This window comes from Leptonotus elevatus, chromosome 20 (assembly GCF_054856555.1).
Source record: "Leptonotus elevatus isolate MCC_2025b chromosome 20, RoL_Lele_1.0, whole genome shotgun sequence".
Classification (NCBI taxonomy): domain Eukaryota; kingdom Metazoa; phylum Chordata; class Actinopteri; order Syngnathiformes; family Syngnathidae; genus Leptonotus; species Leptonotus elevatus.
Genome location: NC_141258.1, coordinates 9217072 through 9237075, shown reverse-complemented (window position 1 = coordinate 9237075; position 20004 = coordinate 9217072). Strand labels below are relative to the sequence as shown.

At 41.9% G+C, this 20004-nt stretch overlaps 1 protein-coding gene across 1 annotated transcript; it reads left to right on the top strand.

Moving 5' to 3' along the window:
* The first annotated feature begins 1669 nt into the window (after positions 1–1669).
* On the top strand, positions 1670–19957 carry cox10 (cytochrome c oxidase assembly factor heme A:farnesyltransferase COX10). The gene is made up of 7 exons (XM_086064613.1): positions 1670–1783; positions 2728–2870; positions 3205–3532; positions 3609–3733; positions 16679–16749; positions 17781–18013; positions 18622–19957. The coding sequence occupies exons 1-7, from the start codon at positions 1753–1755 to the stop codon at positions 19017–19019; spliced, it is 1329 nt and encodes a 442-aa protein (XP_085920739.1). The 5' UTR covers positions 1670–1752; the 3' UTR covers positions 19020–19957.
* Positions 19958–20004: the final 47 nt, after the last annotated feature.

The following is a 20004-nucleotide window of genomic DNA, read 5'->3' as shown; positions in this document are numbered from 1 at the left end:
TTGGCTTTTCATTGTTGCTTTAGCCGTCACTACTGGATTTCTAGAACATTTTATCAATTTGTTGTCTTTAAGGTTAGTATGTTAAATCAATGTTGACCGTGGTTCAAATTTGGGATTACGTTTTTTAACCGGGTTTAGGTTTTAGGTTCCAAATAAATCAAGGTTAGGGTTTAAATTAGGGTTTTCTAAGCAGCTTTGTGTGTCACGTAATGTAACAGTTTCACAGTATGGTTTCAAGACTGGGTTAAGGGTTTCAAATTCCAGTTAGGAATTCAAAGTAAAATTCCAAGGCTAGATTAAAATTTAAAAGCAGTCCTAAATTTTTGATAAGGGTTTCGGGCCAGAGTTATAAATTTGCCTTAAGAATACGCCAGGAAGAATCGGACGCGTCCAGGAAGTAAACAGCACCAGCTGCATATGGTCAACATATGTCCTGAAGAAGACTTTAAGATTTTTCTTCATTCGGGGCTTTAGCCCCTCGCACGCCCCATGCTAGCAACAGGGCGCCAGCCGGAGGCTCGTTAGACAACAAGAGTGTCGCCCTTGAAAATCAATTACAAACAGGACAGCGCCAGCGCATCTGTTTCTGCTCGGGAGTTATGCGGCGCTGTCTGCGTCCTACTCCGCCGCCATTCCGATGCTCGTTCCTCTGGGATTAGAGATGGCACTGCAAGCCTGTGGGACCGCTTGTAAATCAGGGCGGGTGAAATGGGGCAATGACAGACACAAGCAGGGGGGGGGGGGGAGTCTCTGTTATTCCATGAAGCTGTTTTATTGGAGTGGTGGGGAGGGTGGTCTCATTACAGGTACTCAGTGTTTTGACCAGTGGAAATGCTGTTAAGATTGAGCTGAGTGTAAAGTGGAAGTATAGCATGTTTCAAATTTCAGTTTCAAGTTTCAAGTTAACCAGGATCTCTTAACTCAGTGTTGTGGGTTCTTATTCAGTAAAGTTTGTGCACAGGTGATCAGATATTGGTGTCTTGACATAGTGTTACTCAGAAGACGTGCAGTATGCATGTAATCAGATATTGTGTTTTGCTGAAGATGATTTTTGTACACTTTTATATGTTTGTGATCACAAAGGAAGTCTGATCAGTGTTGGTTAGGTGTGATAGTGGATACTGCATAAAAAAAAATCTTTCTGCTTTATAAAATGTATTTCCTTTTGTTGTGAAAAATGAACCTCCTTTGTTTTGACAAACCATATGTCCACTCGCCATTCATGCTGTGGTTCTTTTGTGTGGATGTTTATGGCCATCAGTGAAAGTAGAAAGAAAATAAAATGGGGGGCGGGGGGCTGTCGGGCTGCATGCTGAGACCATCACCGGTAGGTTACATAAATGTAAAAAACCTCTTGGGATAAAAGTGACCACAAACTTTCCATTGTTAAAGGTTTTCCACTCCATCTCGCCCATCTGTTGTTGACGTCCACCTCATGCTCAAATGGCAATAAAAGCCTGCATGCTCTTCCTCCAGCAGGAGTGAATATATGTGAAAGAATGTGCATCAAGTAGGGGCTTTACAGCAATTTTATTGTAATTTAATTTATTAGTAAAAAAAAAAAAAAACGAACACACAAAATAACGTTGTATTTCACGTTTTGTATGTTTTAAATGATTATTTTTACGCTTTTGGTCACGTGACGTCGCGTGCCCCGGAAATAGTCGCCACTGCTACATCCCGAGGTCAGAATGGCGGCTCACTGAATGTGAAGGAGACCGAGAAGAAAGCCAGCTTTTTTGACCAAAGAACATGTATAAGACGCAATGTAGTCGGCTAACAGGTAACGGCTCTTAAACGCGGACTGTACGGCTGCATGTTGCTCATTGTTGTTGTTGTTATTTCGCGTACGCTTAAAAACAACGAGCGCGAGGACGCCAGCTAGGTAGCTAAAGCTAGGCGTGTACAGTTACCCAATGAAGAATGCTTTGCTACTCTGTGACTTGACCTTTATGATGAGATTGTCCGCTTCTGCAGGGACTGATATTTATTAAATAAACACTGGTCTGTAGCAGTGACAGGGTCCTACTGCTGTTTGTGGTTCATAAGTAGCGCTAAGTAAGCTATGGTATGCTTTTCTGCTATTTTCCAACTCAATTTTGACTAGCCATACTAAATTATATATTCTATATTTGGATTTAGCACCACACAGACAATCATATCGCATGAATGGAAGCATGCGTGCATTTAAGGAGAGGTGTCTATGTGAAAGCAAACAGTGCTGTCAGTACTTCTTGCTAGCTGTGTGGTTGTGGCCAGTGCCAAGAAGCAGAATAACATCTCTTCAGCAACTAGTTACCGTTTGACATTCGGTGTAAAACAAACAACAACAAGTCTTGTCAGATGAGCTACTGCCACCATGAATTGTTTTATCAATATAAATATGTTTATTATGCGATGCCAGTTGACTTAACTGATAATAGCTCACAACAAAATACTCTGATTTAAGGTTATTTATCCCCATTTGTTTATTAAAAAATTAGATTATAATGGCATTATTCAAAATAACCCCCCCCCCTTCTATGAATTGCTTAATTCTCCTTTCTGTTTCCCACAAACATGCATCAACGTACACAGAAATAGAAAAACACCCTTTTCCCCCTCACAGAATGGATAATGTGAAAATATGTTTTTTACGGAAGCCGCAAAACGGTAGTTTAAAAAAGATTGTCCCTACAAATAAACCCCTAGTATAAGAACTTTGTATTTTTTTTGTTTGTCTCGTAGGTTTGTTTGGTGTAAGCATAAAGCAGAAACTGGTGGGATGCGGTCCCCAATGCAAGCAGACAGCTCGGAGCCTTGTCCTGCTGCACAGAAGACATCCGTCACACTGGATGACCTATCAGCACCTCAACTTCCTCAAACGTCAGGTAACTCTTTCACGAGGCTCAATCATTATTAATTTGTCACCTTTTTTATGCATACTTTTGTGTATTTTTTATTTTTAAACAAGGTTCATTATTGCTTTACTTTTGTCACCTTTTATATTATTTTTACGTTCTATATGTTTTTCGTACAGTAATTAAATGTTTATTTAGTTGATCTTTTATGTTTTTTGATTATTTGTGGATGCATTTTCATTTCATATAATTTCATGTTTTGTTTTTTGTTTACTCAACTAAACTTTTTTTCCTGTATGTGGTTGTTGATTAAAAAAAGATTAAACATAAATATTGATGGCTTTTTCTTCCTCGTTCCTGTCAGTATGTGTCAAAGAACCTGGGTGAGCTTCAGCAGCGTGCCGCCCCCAAGCAGGTGGCAGTGATTGCGGACATGGACGAGAATGACAGTGAGGAGAGACAGGTCCAGAGAATTCCAACCATCGAACCCGCGGCGGAGGAAGTATCCTCCACCACGGAGGTGGCTCAGGAAACATCCAGCACTGTGCGCACGTCAGATGAGACGCCACACATGATTGTGGAGACGGACGAGGGCCGAGAGGCGCGTCTGGGCGGACAGTGGAAGCAGCTGAAAGTGGAAGCGTCTGACCTGCCCGACATCTATGCCCGACTCGCCAAATTCAAACTCACAGGTAAGAATGTGCAGACGGCCAAACACTCAGAAATGAATGTTCACCACGTGCAATGTCTACTTGCTGTCCATTTCAGCACTTGTAGTGACGACGGCGGCTGCTGGTTATGCCATGGCGCCGGTGCCCTTTGACCCTGCCATCTTTTTGGCAACATGCCTGGGGACAGGACTCGCATCCAGTGCCGCCAATTCTATTAACCAGGTGAGCTTGTGTATTGTGTTTTGGTGCCGTGTCCATACACACAGTTGATACTGTCCCACCATTTGGAAATGTTTTTGCTGCCAATATGGGCATTCAGATCTCGCAACTGTGATGAGAAATGTATTTTTCAAAAACACATTTTCTTGAACATTGCACAAGATTGACTCAAATAGAACTCTTTTTACAGTAGCAGTTTGTCGTTACTGACATTTTAACATGCAGCTGCATGTTTTTCAAACGGTCTTGCCCCATATTTCACTCAATGCAGAAAATTGAATTTCGTGGCACGTGGCCCAAAAAAATGAAGCTGCACACTCCCTTCTTTCCGTACACAATGTGCGCATAACGTCACATCTGCAGACGGAGGGTGGGAAATTCAAACCCGAATCTAGCCTGAAAACTATTGGCCAGAGGCTTGCATTAGTACACATTGTGAACAGCTAAGGTGTTAATCTGCTAATTCGAAGATGTTTGAGTCATAAATGGTCAAATAAAAAGGATATTGCAAAGATAGTTTTGGGCAAATGTCTACATTGAGCCGCTTTAAATGTAGCCTGTAACAAATGAAACTGCAGCAGGACAACTGAAGTGGCACCATCACGTACCTCTCTTTACTCTAGAAAAAAAAAGGGAGAGTCAGGTTATTTATTTATTAAATTTTTGTGAAGAGTGGGATGTGATAGCTTTACATTTGCTAGATTTATGCAAGTAACCGATCAAAGGAATCATTGATTTAATAAGCCATGTACGTGGACTTGCATGTTTTAGTTTTTGAAAACAAGCATAATGTCAGGATCAATGGGTTCGATGCCACTTTGTGTTTAACAATGTACTTGCGTTACTTCTGATCAATCCTCATCCACGAATCCCTCAAAATACTCATCGTAATGGTTGTCATGCTTGTTTGCCATTCCATCAAAATATGTCTTAAATTATTGTGTAACCGGTTCGTGTTGCAAAAAAAGCTTGGTGACAGCTGCTAGTTTTATGCGATTAAAAGGCTTATTTTTTTGGAAAATTGTTTTGTTTTTGACTTCAGATCTTTCCATTGTACAATATGTTTTATGAAGGTCAAATGACAGTCTCGTCGAATGCTAATAACGAAGCCGCCTTGCACCGCTGCTGTGTTGGCGCCGTACATTGGAATATGATTTTCAAAGTGTTTGTGTCGTGAGTGATCTCATCCCCTCATCGCTGAGTCGCTGCTAATTACTGCTTTGACACAGCAGTCAAATAACGTCACCCATGTTTTGTTTTGCTCTTTACAGTGATCATTCTGGTGTTTAACTTTACATTTTTACTTGTTATAACATTTTGTCATGATAATGTTTTGGGTTGTTTTTCCCCATGTTTTTTTTTTCCCCCACCAAGGACAATTGTAGCTATCAAGAATCCATCTGTAATGCTTTGGCGCGGCCACAGAGCTTCTCTGTTCATGAGTGGAAAGAATCTCACGGCTCGGGTTGGTGTGGAGCCCCCACACAAGCGCGTTTGGCCGCTGCAGGTGTTCCGGCCGTCGTCACCTCGCAGTCTGGCCACCGCGCGAGATAATTGGATAATTGAGTCAGACCAGAGTTTCAAGCCGGTGCCTAATAGCCCCCCGGTTGAGGACGTGTAAGGGCACACCCCCGCCGTGTAATTCCAACCCGAGTCTGCCTCGCCGTGTTTGCTTTGGTGCGCGTTGGAGCGGGCTCGTCTTGTGTCATTTCTGTTTTCATGTTTTCTTTTGTGTCTGAGCGCCGTCTCCCGCCGAGAGGCTGGCACGCACGAGTAAGCCCCCGCAATACGCCCCCCCCCCACCCCTCTCCCCCGCCTGGCCACTTTAAACTGTGTCCTGTTCAGACATGCATTATTTACCCTCCTGTTTGTTTGCATTTTGGAGCAGGGCCCTCGTCTTGATTGGGAGTCGTTTCTTCAGAGCAATTCCTTAAAACTTTTTGGATTTGATTTTCCAAAATGAAGATCTTGGTATTTCTTCATAGCAAAATTTCTTTAAAATGTGTGTATATTCTCACCCAAACTAATGCTGGTCATATTTAAGGAGGCTATCCTATGCAGGTAGCTACACAAATCCAAATATTATGCACATGAACTACTTTGTATGAAGCCGTGTCATTGCGAGTGCTGATTTTTTTTTCTCTGAAGGATCTCATGATGATTGTACAAATGTACCCAGTGCTGCCTTTAACAATGCACAATAATGACGACTGGTATTACCGTTGGTCGTCGTCGTGTAATGACACCAATTCATCTCGAAAGTGCCCGCCGTTATCGCCAATGGCATTGTCACTGTGAAAGAGTGTCGCCGTGGCAACTGGAACCTGTTGGGTCTACTTTGGGGACCAACAAACAACAGGCAATCAGTCACCAGTTTCATACAATTTCTCAAAATGGCCTCCAGATTGTAATTACCCCATCGTTGTGTGTTGTTGCTTGAAGCGGCGGCCATCTTGTCTTATGGCTTAAAGCTCGGGGAGCTTTAAAGGTCAAGAACATGTGACGCGTTCGCCAAACGGCTGTTTCAATTCCAAGGCGTTCGCTTCCTAGCACAGATGCCGCGCTTAAGATGTTGTTTTCCTCGAGCTTAGCTAAAACAAAAGAGCGTGTTGATCTTTGACACGAGCGCCTTTGATGCTCGCGGCTTCATTGAGGACGCTTGGAGAGTCCTTTTATTTTGTTTTAATTGCCACGCAAAGAGGACTCCTCGACGGCCTCCCTCCCATCGCGGATGAATCTTTAACGAGGCCGCCTTGTTTTAGGCTTAATTTATTTAAAGCCTTCTTGTCTTGTGTCCATTTGAACTGCGCAAATCTCCCGCAGCCTCCAATGGCAGACAGATGCTTTGCTCTGATAAAGACAAAAAATGCATCCGCCTGGTAAGTGCCCACAGCAAGGGAAAAAAGGTTAGCTGCATTAGCATACTAGCAAGTCCGCTGCTAATTGGACCACATGGGCAAGATGTTCATGAATTCTACGATTTAACTGCTTTAAAATAAATAAATAAAATAATAAATAAATATGTAACTTAAAACATTTATATTAAATTACAAATAATTAAATACAAGTATAAATTAATAACATTTTATGGAGCAAATATTAGAAATTAGTTTGTAAATAAGTCTTGTGATGTGCCGTTCAAGAATCTTGTCTTTTCCTCATAAACAAATGTTATGTCACTGAAGATGACCTCAACGTGTCATTATTTCCTGGCACGAGCTTGTCAGCTTGCACTGAAAAGCTTTACAGACAGGTGGAGGCCCTGCGGTCCCGCCTCGGCGGTTGGCCTTTTAGTTGAGGACAAAACACTGTGATTGCGGGCCTCGCGTCTGAAATGCCGACACAAGCCAGACTTGAGTCAGAAGGGGGAAGCGCCCAGCTGAACGCCGCCTGACGTCGGTGAACCTTTCTGCACTTCTGCCGCTGTTTTTGGCAACAGCTGAGTAAATGCCCATAAGCAAAGTGGAACGCGTCGTGATGCGTTTGTTGTCTTTGCTGTGTTTTCAGCGGGTAATGAAAGAATGAAGGTGCCGTTTGACAGATTGGCGTCATGTTTTACTGCTTGTGTCAGCGTTTTGAGATGGCATTGTGGAGTCCTTCTAGGTTGTTTTGATGTGTCACAGAAAAATGCTTTGCTTGTCATTAGGTTAGATGATTCACTGTTTTCACTAGTTTTTATTTCTAATCCTATCACATCACTCAATCAAATTGGTTAATATGACAAAGGTACGGAACCATGAGCAAATCTGCTTCTATATTCAGACGGGATCTATTTTGTATAGAGCTGTCAAAATTAATCGAGTAATTATCAAATTAATCGGCAAATACAAACCCAATTCCAAAAAAAGTTGGGACAAACTGTGAATAAAAACTGAATGCAATTATGTGGAAGTGCCAAATTTTAACAACTTTTTTTAGATTTGTTGACACCATGTATCATCATATTTGTCCCTTAAAAGTATAAATTTTCTCAGTTTTTATTCACAATTTGTATAGTGTCTCAACTTTTTGGGAATGGAGTAATCATTTGGAGCCATTCTGATTTGAGAATATCATCAGTAATTGTTCACTGATTTCTGTAGTCCTTTATGAAAGAAAACCGATTATTCTGTGTTTAATCAAAATAATACTTGCAAACATCTGTTTTTATTTTGGAAAACAATGACCGAACTAGTAACATAGAACATCCATCCCCCTTGTATGAATACGAAACACGAAGAGAGAAAAAACACCAATTACTGGTTAATAAACATTAAATAGGGGGAAAACATGCTTTTTAATACACTTTAAGGCAAAATTAGAATGAATCCGATTAGCCGATTAATAGATTGATTTAATGATTCTAAAAATATTCAATAGTGACAGCAGTCATTTTTGTATGTTTGTGCCAATCATGCCGAAACAAAAGCACTGAGCTAAAGCTCCTTCATGGTTCGAAAGTTGCGGACACGTTTGATTTTACCGTAGATAAAGGATGATTTTCACGCAAGGCTGATATTTAGGCCATCTTGATTTTATGTACGCATTTGCGTACCGTTGAATTTCAACTTTGGCCCCGCTCTATTTGAAGACAGTTCGGCCTCAGGGAAGTGGCGGCGCTAAAACGTGTGAATAATTGGCCAAAGTAGACCTGCTCGTGCAAGTGATGCCCGCGAGACAACAGCGCACGCTCATTTCAAGCATTTCACATCTGGAAATCAAAGTGCGTCGCACCTCTGTTTGTTCGCCGCGCTCCATTTATACAATTAGCCTTTGTTCTCTTTTTACATATGCATACATTTTCACCCCAGCTCCTGTTTAAAAATAACCTGGCATCTTTTTTCTTTTTTACCCATGTGGATACATCTCCAGGGTCATTTACCTGCCTGCCTACATGCCTCCATCGCCACACACATCCGTGGTTATTCGAGTAGAGGCTGCCTGGTCTTCATTGTACTCCCACTCAGCTTTAATCACTTTGCATGATTCGTGAGCGTGTGCGTACAGGAGGGTGCGGAACGCTTTCTTTGTGTAGCTTAACCAGATTCTGAGGATGTAGTAGTTGCACTGTGTGCGTTTGTGATAAGATCTTACTGTATGTTGTGGTCTGCCACACGCATGATACTCGTTTTCCTGCTCGTGTGCACCTATTATCTCTTAAATGTTCCCCTGTAATTAGTGATTGAGTGGGCAGAGGAAGCCCCTTCAACTGTAATAATAGCGGCTTTGAAGCGGTCTGCTGCGCTGTGGTTTTAGTTAAAAGCAAAGTGGGTTGACTGATACACCAAATAACATTTATTTTGTCCTAGGCCCAATAATGATTTGTTCGTAACGCACCTTTCATATCAAGCCAATAAAATCCCTCGAAATATGACACAGTTGCTATGGGCCCGGGCAGCTTCTCCGACCTCCTGACCGCCGCCGTTAGCGACTGCAACGCTCCGATTTGGCATAAAGGCGTTGGCAGCGGTTCAGCTGGCGCACTCTCGATTAAGAGCAAGAGTACAAGACACAGTGACGTGTTTGAATCGCTGCTCCGCTGATGATCGCTTGCTTAACTGGTGAAAATACAGTTGGGAGGATTTTGTAGGGAAAAAAGTGGCTAAAATTAGAAATTAGTCTTTTTTTTTCGCTATTTGATCAAGAGGCTTTGTTTTATATGCAGTCAATCACTTAAAGGAAAGTTTTTGGAGGGAGTCTTAAAATAATAAAACGTCTATTTTTGTGTTATGTTGACGACCACGGGGAATAAATTATGTCGCCGTTTGTTACGCGTACCGAGCGTGTCTTCTCATTACTTTTGTCAGTTCAATTGCACTATGAATAGTCCTTGCAAAGCATGCAAACTTGAATTTCAACATATCCATTTCAGTTTTTCTGTTGGGAAAAAATTGTCCACCCAGAGTCCCAGACTATGCATATGACAATTGACCTTTCCGTGGCACGCCCTCCCCGCCCACTAAATGCGACGAGCAGCCCCCTCCGACATTTAACCGGTCAAGGTGAGCTAAAGTGCATACACAAGTTGTCAGATCTTTCTTGTGATTTCTTGGTCAGGTATTTTCAGGACGTGGATATTTCTCTTTGAAGCAAGCAGAGGGGGCTTTAATTTTTTTTTTTGTGAAGGGTGCCCAAAAACAAAGGAAATACACATCGCTGTCTGCTACTACAAAAGTCAGAAAAAGACAGAGTCGCCGCACTCTCTTCGAGTTTTTGGACATTGTTCCGGTCTAAGAATCAATTTATATTACCTCATAGTTTCAAGGTTTTGTTGGCATTAATAGTAAATAGTAAGTCAAGAAACGCGTGGACGGTTAGCTACCCGGATCTATTGTTAGCCTTTGGCTAAAAACAACAACGGAGAACATTACCTTAGTGCAGACGTAGTATTTTCTCGTAATTTTGGAGGGATTCAACTGGTCGTGTGGTCTTCCACAAAGTTTGATCCAGCAAAGAAATTTTTTCGTAGTTGTTTGAGGGTTTAGGGAAAGGAATAAACCCGGACAGTGTTTGGCGGACACCTCATTCTAGTCGATGGGGATAACGGTTACCTCTCTTACACAAGCCGGGAGCTGGATCGCTTTGTTTGTCCGCAGCAAAACTCACGTGCCGACGCAGACGTGGCGTCTTGCGCCTTGATTGGTTTACTAGGTCATGTGGGCGTGGTTTACGGTAAAGTCAATTGGGGTATTATTGCTCGCATGAAGTTGACATTGGTGAAATTGGGAGTGGAAAACCGCAAGACTTTTTAGACTATCAATCGGATTTTGACCTGGTTGCTGATAGTTCATGCCGATCTCTTGCTAACGATACTTACAAATTTGTCAAATGTTTTCCTATGGAGTTTGTCTGTGGCTTAATTACTGATATTTGAGCGGCAGAATTTAAGGATTGTCATTTTTTTCAAAGGACAATTTCGTCCTTTTTAAGTATTTGGGGCCAGCCGGTATCTAGCCATCTAAAATTCAAGAGTAAACGGTTGGAAACTACCAGGTTTTATTAGATTATGACCATGACAGATCTTAAATCATAACTTGTGATAGTCCGTCAAAATACAAACGGCAATTACTCAGCTCAGTTATTTGGCAGTCTCGTGATTTGGACTATTATTGGGCTGGATTTGTGGAACGTGGCTTGGCATCATTTTGCGGCACAAACTTGACATATGTTGCTGCTGATGCGCTCCCTTTTTCACTCCAGTCCAAACACGAGGGCCATGCCAGAGGACCAAATTCCTTCACCTCTCTTGAGTTTCTCTGGTCTCAGCCTGGCAAACAAGGGCGTTTTGATTTTGGACCCGTATGGTATCACCAACGCGTCAGATCACACTGTTGAAGAATGTGTATGTTTTAATGCAAATAAACCTCGCTGATAACCACGCAGGTGTATGTGATGTGCAGTATGAAAAGCTCTTATCAACTGTCTCGGGTGCAGCTGAGTGTTTAGATGTTCCATATGCAGCTGCATCTCTCTGGACGCATGTCAGAGAGGATTGCAAATGAAATGCCTCACGGACGGCTCCTTTTAAATATGAACAAGACGGGGTGAGGGAACGCAGCAGATATCTTTTTTTAATTGTTGACTGTAGGGAGGATGGTACTGCTCTAGACTGTCCGCAGACCCCAGTGATTTACCCATGAGTTTTATATTTAATGGATCCGACACAAGGTGATGGTGCAAAGTCTTCGTCCTGTCAGCGTGTCCACCAGGGGGGACAGCGAGCATTTAGTTTCCCAGCGGCAACTCGAAATGAGCTGTCAAGCGTTTGTCAAAAATGATTCTCGCCGAGACGGCACTGCCACTCTGTCGGGACGTCCGCGAGTGACACGGGCGTCACACTCTTGACAAAAGGCGGAACAGTCGCAAAAATAATGTCGTAGTGAAGCAGGATGTGGTGTGTAATCCAGTGATATTATTGTACAGTCTACGCTGACTGGCTGTCAACCTTGACATGTTACAGTCATGTTACAGGTGCATCTCAGTAAATTTGAACATCTTGGATTGACTCCAATTGGCTAGGAATATGCCTCTGAAAACCGTTCCATTGTGTTGAATTAATCTCTATATTTATAACTTCACTTTTTAAATTGACATACTGAAATAATTGATATTTTAAATTGGCGAGTTGCTTCAGTATATAAATGCTGTTAGTTGGAAGACCTTGTACACCGCATTCCAATTTTATGCCATTTCTCCTTGCAGGAAATTAAGTTAACGCTTGGTTTTCCCAATGTTTATACCTCCAGGCAGTACAAATGACCTCTTAGTTGCTGTCCAGAGCTCATTCAAATGAATTGCAAAGTTTAGGGTTTTTTTTGCCTAGCATTGCGTCAATGTATAGTGACCATTTTGAGGATTTGCCATGGATAAGATGGTGCGAGGGCCTGTTCTTCAAGATTTGCATCTTAAATTTAAATTTAAATGGGTAATAAATCAAATTAATTTGATTAATCGTCATTTTGAAAATCAAATCGTTGAAAATTTGCTATATCGTGAAATTAATTATTGTCGTCTGAATTATTAATAGCTGTTGTTCTGTTAGTTCCAGATTATTGTGAGTGGCAGAATGATGGCTGGTTTACAAGACATGTTTCTAATAGCTACCAACTACTTAGTATATATACATTACATACACAATATATATAATATTCATGTTAAGTTAATGTTAAAACTGATTTAGAATCGGTATACATTTTTGTGGTCTGAACATTTTGCACAGGAATTATTTTTGAATAAATGAAACCTTTAAATATTTTTTTGTTAGGTTTATTAGATTAAAATCGATTAAAATTGTAATTGTCCTGAATGACTGAAAAAATAAATATGGATTTTATTTTTGGGTCATATCACCCAGCCCGAGTGCAGATCTGTTTGATCACCCAAACATTTTCATTCAACAGCAGTGCCCTTTCAAAATCGCCTCCATGCAACCTTGTTCTCCGCCGTTTGCGATGAGTGTCTGTTTAGTTTCATCGTGTTCTCGCCCGTCAAAAGCATTGAAGCGATTTGTGACGAGAGCTTAATCTGAGTAAATCTCTCTGGTGCTTGTTTGCGGAGTGGCCGATCAGAGGGCCCACTCTCAGTCGAAGCCTTGAACGAAGCCCTTTGAGAGCGCCGCCACTTTTCTCCAGTCGATTTGGCTCAGCAAACAGGTGATGTCCTGACAAGCGTCGACGCTGTCCCATTGGCGTGTTTACTGTAGGCCCGAACACCTGGGCTTGCTTCAAACGAGTGGAGAGGAGCGCCGTGTTTGGACTGGCGGATGCTTCTGGGAGTCAAAGCCTTCCAGCTGCTTGGCTGTTTTGTCTGTTTTCTTGCACACACACAGGCTGACTTTAATATCATATACAATAAATGCAATGAAAGTTTTTTTCATTAAAGTATCAACAGAAATAATGCTTCCTCTGGGGGAAAAAAAAATATTGTCACTTTTGTCATCACTTGTACTGTGTGTAAACACGAGCCGTAATTAATTAACATTTTCATTGTTGAACGATTTAACATCATAAAATGTTCCATCAAACTGAATGGATAGGCTGGTCCGTAATACGTAATGGTCTCTTATGATATTTTATAAATCACTGCTTTTTCAAGAGTAAATAACAAATAAACGTGAATTAGTCAATCAAAGTGAATAATCTCCCAGTTTTAACTAGTTTTGTGGTTTCTTTGGCATTTTGGCTTCACAACACAGTCTCTCATTGACTTCAGTTTTCCGATTCCCCGATTGTGGAATTTTCAGGAACATCCTTATTATCTTCAAAGCTTTTGTGTCAAGTGTGTGTAGGAAGAGGCTGTCGTTGCAGTCTGTTATCAATGGACCTCTGCTGCACGGTCTTGGATCACGTTCAGCCTTAATAGCTCAAAGGATCTTCTGATCTTCTTTTAACTTCCCGCGTCGCCTGGTTTCTGTCCTCGCCTGCGACGTAATTGTCATTACGCTTGTGTAGTACGTGCGCGGGCGTGCGTTATAAAAGAACACACTCCACTTCATCTTTTTTTGCTTACGTAATTGTTTTGTTGGCTTTTTTTAAGACTAATTCATTGGTTGTAATTAAACTGTATGCACTAATTTACTGTTAAGTGCGCATAGACCACAACAGCGGTGTCTTTTTTTTCTTCTTCTAGCAGTAGCTGGGGTAATAACGTGTTCCTGAATCATTTAATAATACATATCAAAGTTAGTGATTGAAATAGCCAACATGCAAATTGGGCAAATATTCCAGCGTTGTCACACTGTAACACACACGGGGTGTCGGGCGGAAATAATGAAAATGGGCTGGGCTGGCTGATGCGAACCAAATGGGCTCGGTTGGCTTTAAAGACGAAATAAAACTCCATAAGTGGACAAAAGTGAAGGGGACAGCAAAGATGGTGGATGGACGTTCTCTTCGTATTGATCGTGTTCAATCGAGAACACTTTTCTTTGACATCCTCAGAATGTTTTGTTATATCTATTTTCTTTATTTGCATTGACGCACACAAGATTTTGCTCTGCTCTGACACACTTGACTAAACTGTTTGGTTTACAGTATTACAGTTGTTAAAATTTGTGTTGCCTGTGAACTGCTGTTGAGCTGGTGCTTAACACACAAAATTCTCAAGCAGCCATGCCGAGAAAGACACACATCCCACCATTTTGATTTGAAGCGATTTCTTTAAGTGTCCTTCAAAGATCAATTGTTCTCGAGAGATTGTCCGATTTCTACCAAATTTGACGTTTGTGTTGCATGAAGCATTTTTCGGTTTATACATTTGTAAATTATTAAAAGATGTGTTCAATAGTCCATAGAGCCTTACTGATGACAACAAGCAACTCATCGTCATGTCTGAGAACTGCTTCACATCTGTGCTGCATGAAGTTTTTGTTACGTGCGAACTGCCATTTTCACCCTACGAACAGATTACAAAATAAGTCAATGATGGCAAAAAATAGTCAAATTAATCAGTTGTTATTCTGAACACATGATTGTTTTTATTTTTCACGTGGCAATAATATGATTGGTCGGCGGTTCGCTGCTGTCGTCCGCAAGACATCGAGTTGCCGGCCGTCCTGCGCGAGGCCTGTTTCAACGCCGCTCTGTTCCGACGCTTCTCTCCCAACGCGTTTCCTGACCCAGGAAATAGAATTAACACCTCCGCCCCGATCTCCAGGTCCCACGGCCGCGTACGCAGCTGTGCGATCGGAACGGAACATTAAAAGCACCACCATTGTGGGTGTGTGATGTATTTTAGTGCCCCCGCTATTTCCGCAATAACTGGTGGTTCTCCCGCATTCCGAACATTGTGAAAAAGAAGGTCCGCTCCCTGATGTACATCGAACGTCTGCTTTATCATGTAGCCGGCGGCTTTTAAGAGAGGAGTCATCATTAGCTTCTTTACATAGATATTCACACTCGCTTGATCTGTTTTCTTCATTAGTCCTGGGCGGTTATGAGGAAAGCAAACGCGCACACATACACCCACAATAGCTAGTTCCTGTATTTAAGCACCCCATGTGTTTGCATTTTAGTCACACATTGCCAATCCCGTGGGTGCACTTTGAAGCGTTCTCCAGAGCGGACCATAAAACGCCAGTATAAGTAGTTTTTCCACAGAGTTGTATCCCACAACACTCACACACATCACCGGCATCACCTCCCACCCAACAGCCTCCACCTACCACCTTGAGGCCATTTCGACGTGAGAGCAGGGCGAGCGGTGAGCACCCCGATGCCACTTTATTGTTTGAAAATTTAGCCCCCGAAACACTCAGAAGTGTGAAATTTGGTGGGTGTGTCCACTTGAGAAGATGATCAAAAACACATTTTGATTAGTGATTAGTTTTTCCAGGGCCGATATAGATTATTAGAAGTCAAGGAGGCCGATAACCGAAATTTTGAGCCGATTTTCATTTGCAGTAAAATAAAATATTTGTGTCAAAATAAAACAACAAAAACACTTTTTCTTTTAATTTTTAACATGTAAAGAATAGATAGCTTTGTTTAAAATATTAGAACAAAACTTCCTGGAAGCTTCCTGGGTCATCAGCACGTGTTAAACTAAATTAAAAACTAAGCAAGTAAATGGTTCTCTAAGTTTTCTACTGTAAATATAGTTTTTCAAAATTTCAACACAATTTATATATATATATATATATATATATATATATATATATATATATATATTCTCTGTATCTTACTGAGTGACAAATGCACACGACATCTGCAAATGTAGCTAATTTTAGGTTTTCGTCGGGGTTCGTAAAAGGTTTCAAAAGATCTTCGCAGACTGAGAAAAATTGTCTGAATCTGTTCGAAATGTCTTTGCGACAAGTAAAAGCTGTCTGTGAACAACGTATAAATCCTGATGAAAATCCTAATTTGCTACGTTCACAAGAATTCACCGCTCAGGAGAGATACCAGCTTTATCGGCCTATAGATTTATAAAAAAAAAAAACGATGCCGATATTTGTCAAAATGCCACATATCGTCACTGATAATCGGCCCGGCTGATAATTGGTCTATCCTTAATTTTGATAATTTTTGGTACTTCAAAGATGAAATCATCCTATAAATGTTGTCTGACTGCAACCAACGTTGAACCGCGTGGACGCGATAGATTGCCGACGTTGCTTAAGTTGCATTTGAGTATTTGTCATTTCGTCGAGGAAAGCAGTTTGACGACATACCGTAAAACAGGAAACTCTTAACCAGTCAACTCCACAAATTTACAGCTTGACCTTTCATGTCCTCCCTTCCTGTGGGTTATCAGCACTAAAAATAACACTTGAAGACATGCCGCTTGATTGTAATTAAATGTTGCCTGAAGAGCCGGAGTACGGCTGCGTTGTGTCGACTTTAAGTGACAGTCGCTCACTGCTGTTTGAGGGGGAGAGTTGCATCTCTTCCACTCTATATGTATACGACGCACCTTCGTGTTCTGTTGGCGTATCTCATGTAATTATCCACTTTGTCTTTGTCTCTGCAGTACTTTGAGGTGCCTTTTGACTCCAACATGAACCGAACCAAGAACCGTCCACTCGTCCGCGGACAGATCAGGTACGCACGCGCCTCTGGTTTTGCTGGACTGCTGTGTTTGCCACGAACCTTGCATTGCGACTCATATTATGCAAAATGTGAAGTCTTTGCAGTAAAACATGAAACAACTTTTGCTAATCTTGGCATTAGTTCAGTGGTCAGTCTAGAAAACACTTCCACCCTTTTCACACTGAGCTGATAGCTTCCACAATCCTTTAGTTTCCGAACTGGCAATGTTACTCGCTCAGTGTGAAATGGGTTCAAATTGGTGCTTTTAAAGTCCAAAAAAAACTGAACCACTGCTAATTTTGGCTTTAGTTCCGAAACCTAGTGTAAAAGGGTACACCCACTTCACACTGATGAGCTAGTTCTTCGGTCTGTATATGGCAAAAGCACCCACTCGGCTCACAAGTGTTTGTTTTGTTTAAAAAAAATAATAATCAAAGAACAAGTGCTCATTTTAGCCCCAAACCAGCACAGCCACCAGCTCATTGTCAAAAGGATAAACCATGTCAGGCCAGGCTGCTAACAAAATTTGTTTTGCCGTTACCCACCTGACATCATCATCAAAGCCACCTCCATGTGGCCATGCGAAGCTTTCCCACCATCCCTTCCTTGAAATGTACTGATCCACAGCCCTCTTGCTCACCCGCCCGCTCAGGCCACATAAAACACCACTAATTACATTAATGCATCTACCGCCAAAATAAAAAAAAAAGGCAATTTGCTTTTTATTTTGAAGAAAAAAGCGCCTCTGTTTGGTCAAGATGTGAATCGGCGCTCTCTAATTTACGAAGCGTCACGCCGCTAACGTGAAACGGCTTTCAGTAGGAGATAAGTGGATGAAGAGGAGAACGTGGAGGTCTTTATCCGGTTTAAAAGCTTTTTTTCTACCTTCTGGTTTTGATCTTAGGCTTGTTGTTGATGTTTCCGGCCTAAAACTCTTATCAGATGAGCTTCCTGTTTGGAGACGCTCTGCTGACTCTCTTGTGTGTGTGCATACTAGCGCACCTGACGCTCCTCTTTTTCTTCATTATCATCGTCATCTTCAGCCCCCTCCACGCTGTCGCATTCGCGCTGGCGTGCGGCGTGCCCGGCGTGGCGCTGCTTACGTACGCCGTCAACCCTTTGACGGGCTTCCTTGGCGCCCTCAACATCTTGCTGTACACGTGTTGCTACACGCCGCTCAAGAGGCTCACCATCGCCAACACGTGGGCAGGTGCCGTGGTGGGCGCCATACCGCCTGTCATGGGCTGGACGGCTGCCACGGGCTCCCTGGATCCAGGTACCAATTTGAGAATGTCAATAATTGTGTTTTATTTCTGCTGTTTAACTCATTCACTCGCAGCCATTTTCACTGAAGCAACCCCCTTCGCTCCCGGCTGTTTTACAGAATTTTTACTGATTTTTGCAAGGTCCACGTATATTATTATATATTATATTCGCGTCTATTGCTATAAAAACATGGAACCTACCAAATGAAAGATTAGTCTCTTCTTTTATCAGGAAAAAAAGTTGTTTCCGTTTCGCAGCAATTAGCATTATAATATAGCTAAGTTTCATCATTATTCACAAACCTGTTGCAACATGGCCCTGGCTGATCTCTTATAATCTGCTGCCACCTGCTGGCTGTTTTTTGTAATAACTACCATTGCTTTAAGCAACCTCTTCATGTTAGAACCTGTATCAAAGCCTTCTGTATACTCTAGCATAAAAAAAACAAAAAACATGTCAATTTGTTTTTGGGAGTGAAGGACAAAGTATTAAAAAAATAATGTATACATTTTTGGGTTTGAATAAGTTAAAGATAATATAATAAAATATGACACTTGTAGCAAAACAATGAGTCAGCAGCGTCTGGTCACACCAAGCCTCGCCTCTTCCTGTCTGCAGGTGCGCTGTTGCTGGGCGGTTTCCTGTACAGCTGGCAATTCCCACATTTCAACGCTCTCAGCTGGAACCTGAGGGAGGACTACTCGCGCGGTGGCTACCGCATGATGTCGGTCACTCACCCGGCACTGTGCCGGCGCGTGGCCCTACGGCATAGCGCGGCGCTCGGGGGCCTCGCCGCCGCCGCACCCGTTTTGGGTATCACCACGTGGACCTTCCCTCTTGTGTCTCTGCCCATCAACGCTTACATCACCCTGCTCGCCTTCAATTTTTACCGGAAGGGCGACCGTGCCAGCGCCCGCAATCTGTTCTTCTGTAGCCTGTGGCACCTGCCCATGTTGCTGCTACTCGCGCTCACGTGCAAAAAGGCGCGCGATGACGACACCGTTAGCACAAGCTAACGCAATCATTTCACAGACTCATCGTTTTGACAAAAAAAAAGTTTTAAAAGCCTCTGTTTCCACTGTAAATATGTATTTATTTATAAGAGTGCCCAGCACTACCTCACTTGTAAGGCTTTCTTGAGTTGTCACACTCAAGGAAGCCCCACATCAAAGGTAGGCCATCTTGAAACCTTTATTGACTGTACAGGAAATGTTTCAATAACATTTAATCATGTGATCTTAATCGGTCTGAAATTATCACGGGAAAAACAATAAAACCACTCTAATGGTAAATATAAACCACTCTACGTTTTGATTACAACTGGTTAGCATATGGCAGCTGATTAGCTGGTAGCTAGCCGAAGAAGGAGACTAGCTTGTGGTTAGCTGACAAAGTCCAAATCTGCAGTCTGTTTTTTCCTACAACCAGTCGGACGCAAATATTCAACACGGGTGGTTTAAGATCAAATAGTCCTTTGCGCAGAAGAAGTTATTGAAAAGATTGCCTTTTTAAGTCACCGGTGGCTAGCTAGCAGATAGCATAAGAGGCTAACCAGCCGGCTCCATCTTCATTCTACTAGCTGATGGACTTTAATGCTCAACAGTGGTCATGTGAAATTCAAATTGTAGTCTTGCTTGTCAAAAGTTAAACAAAATGCTACATTTGAATCACAAGTGACTAGCTAACAGCTAGCACAAGAAGCTAGCCTTGCAGTCAACATCTTCACAAAGTGCTTCATTCTACAAACATATGGCCTCAAATACCAACACCGAATGAACACATTTCTAAAAACAAAAAATTGCTTAAAAATAAGTCATGGAAATTCTGTCAATTATGTAAAACTGCAACGTAGAAGAGTAGGATGCTAAACTGAGATGTTCATGAACCATTTCTTCAAATCATGTTCAAAGGCATCACAAAAAAAGTATATTAAAAAGAATCCTTCAAACATCCACCCCAATGGCTGAATTTTTAATCATCCAATTTAAACAATACTACCTT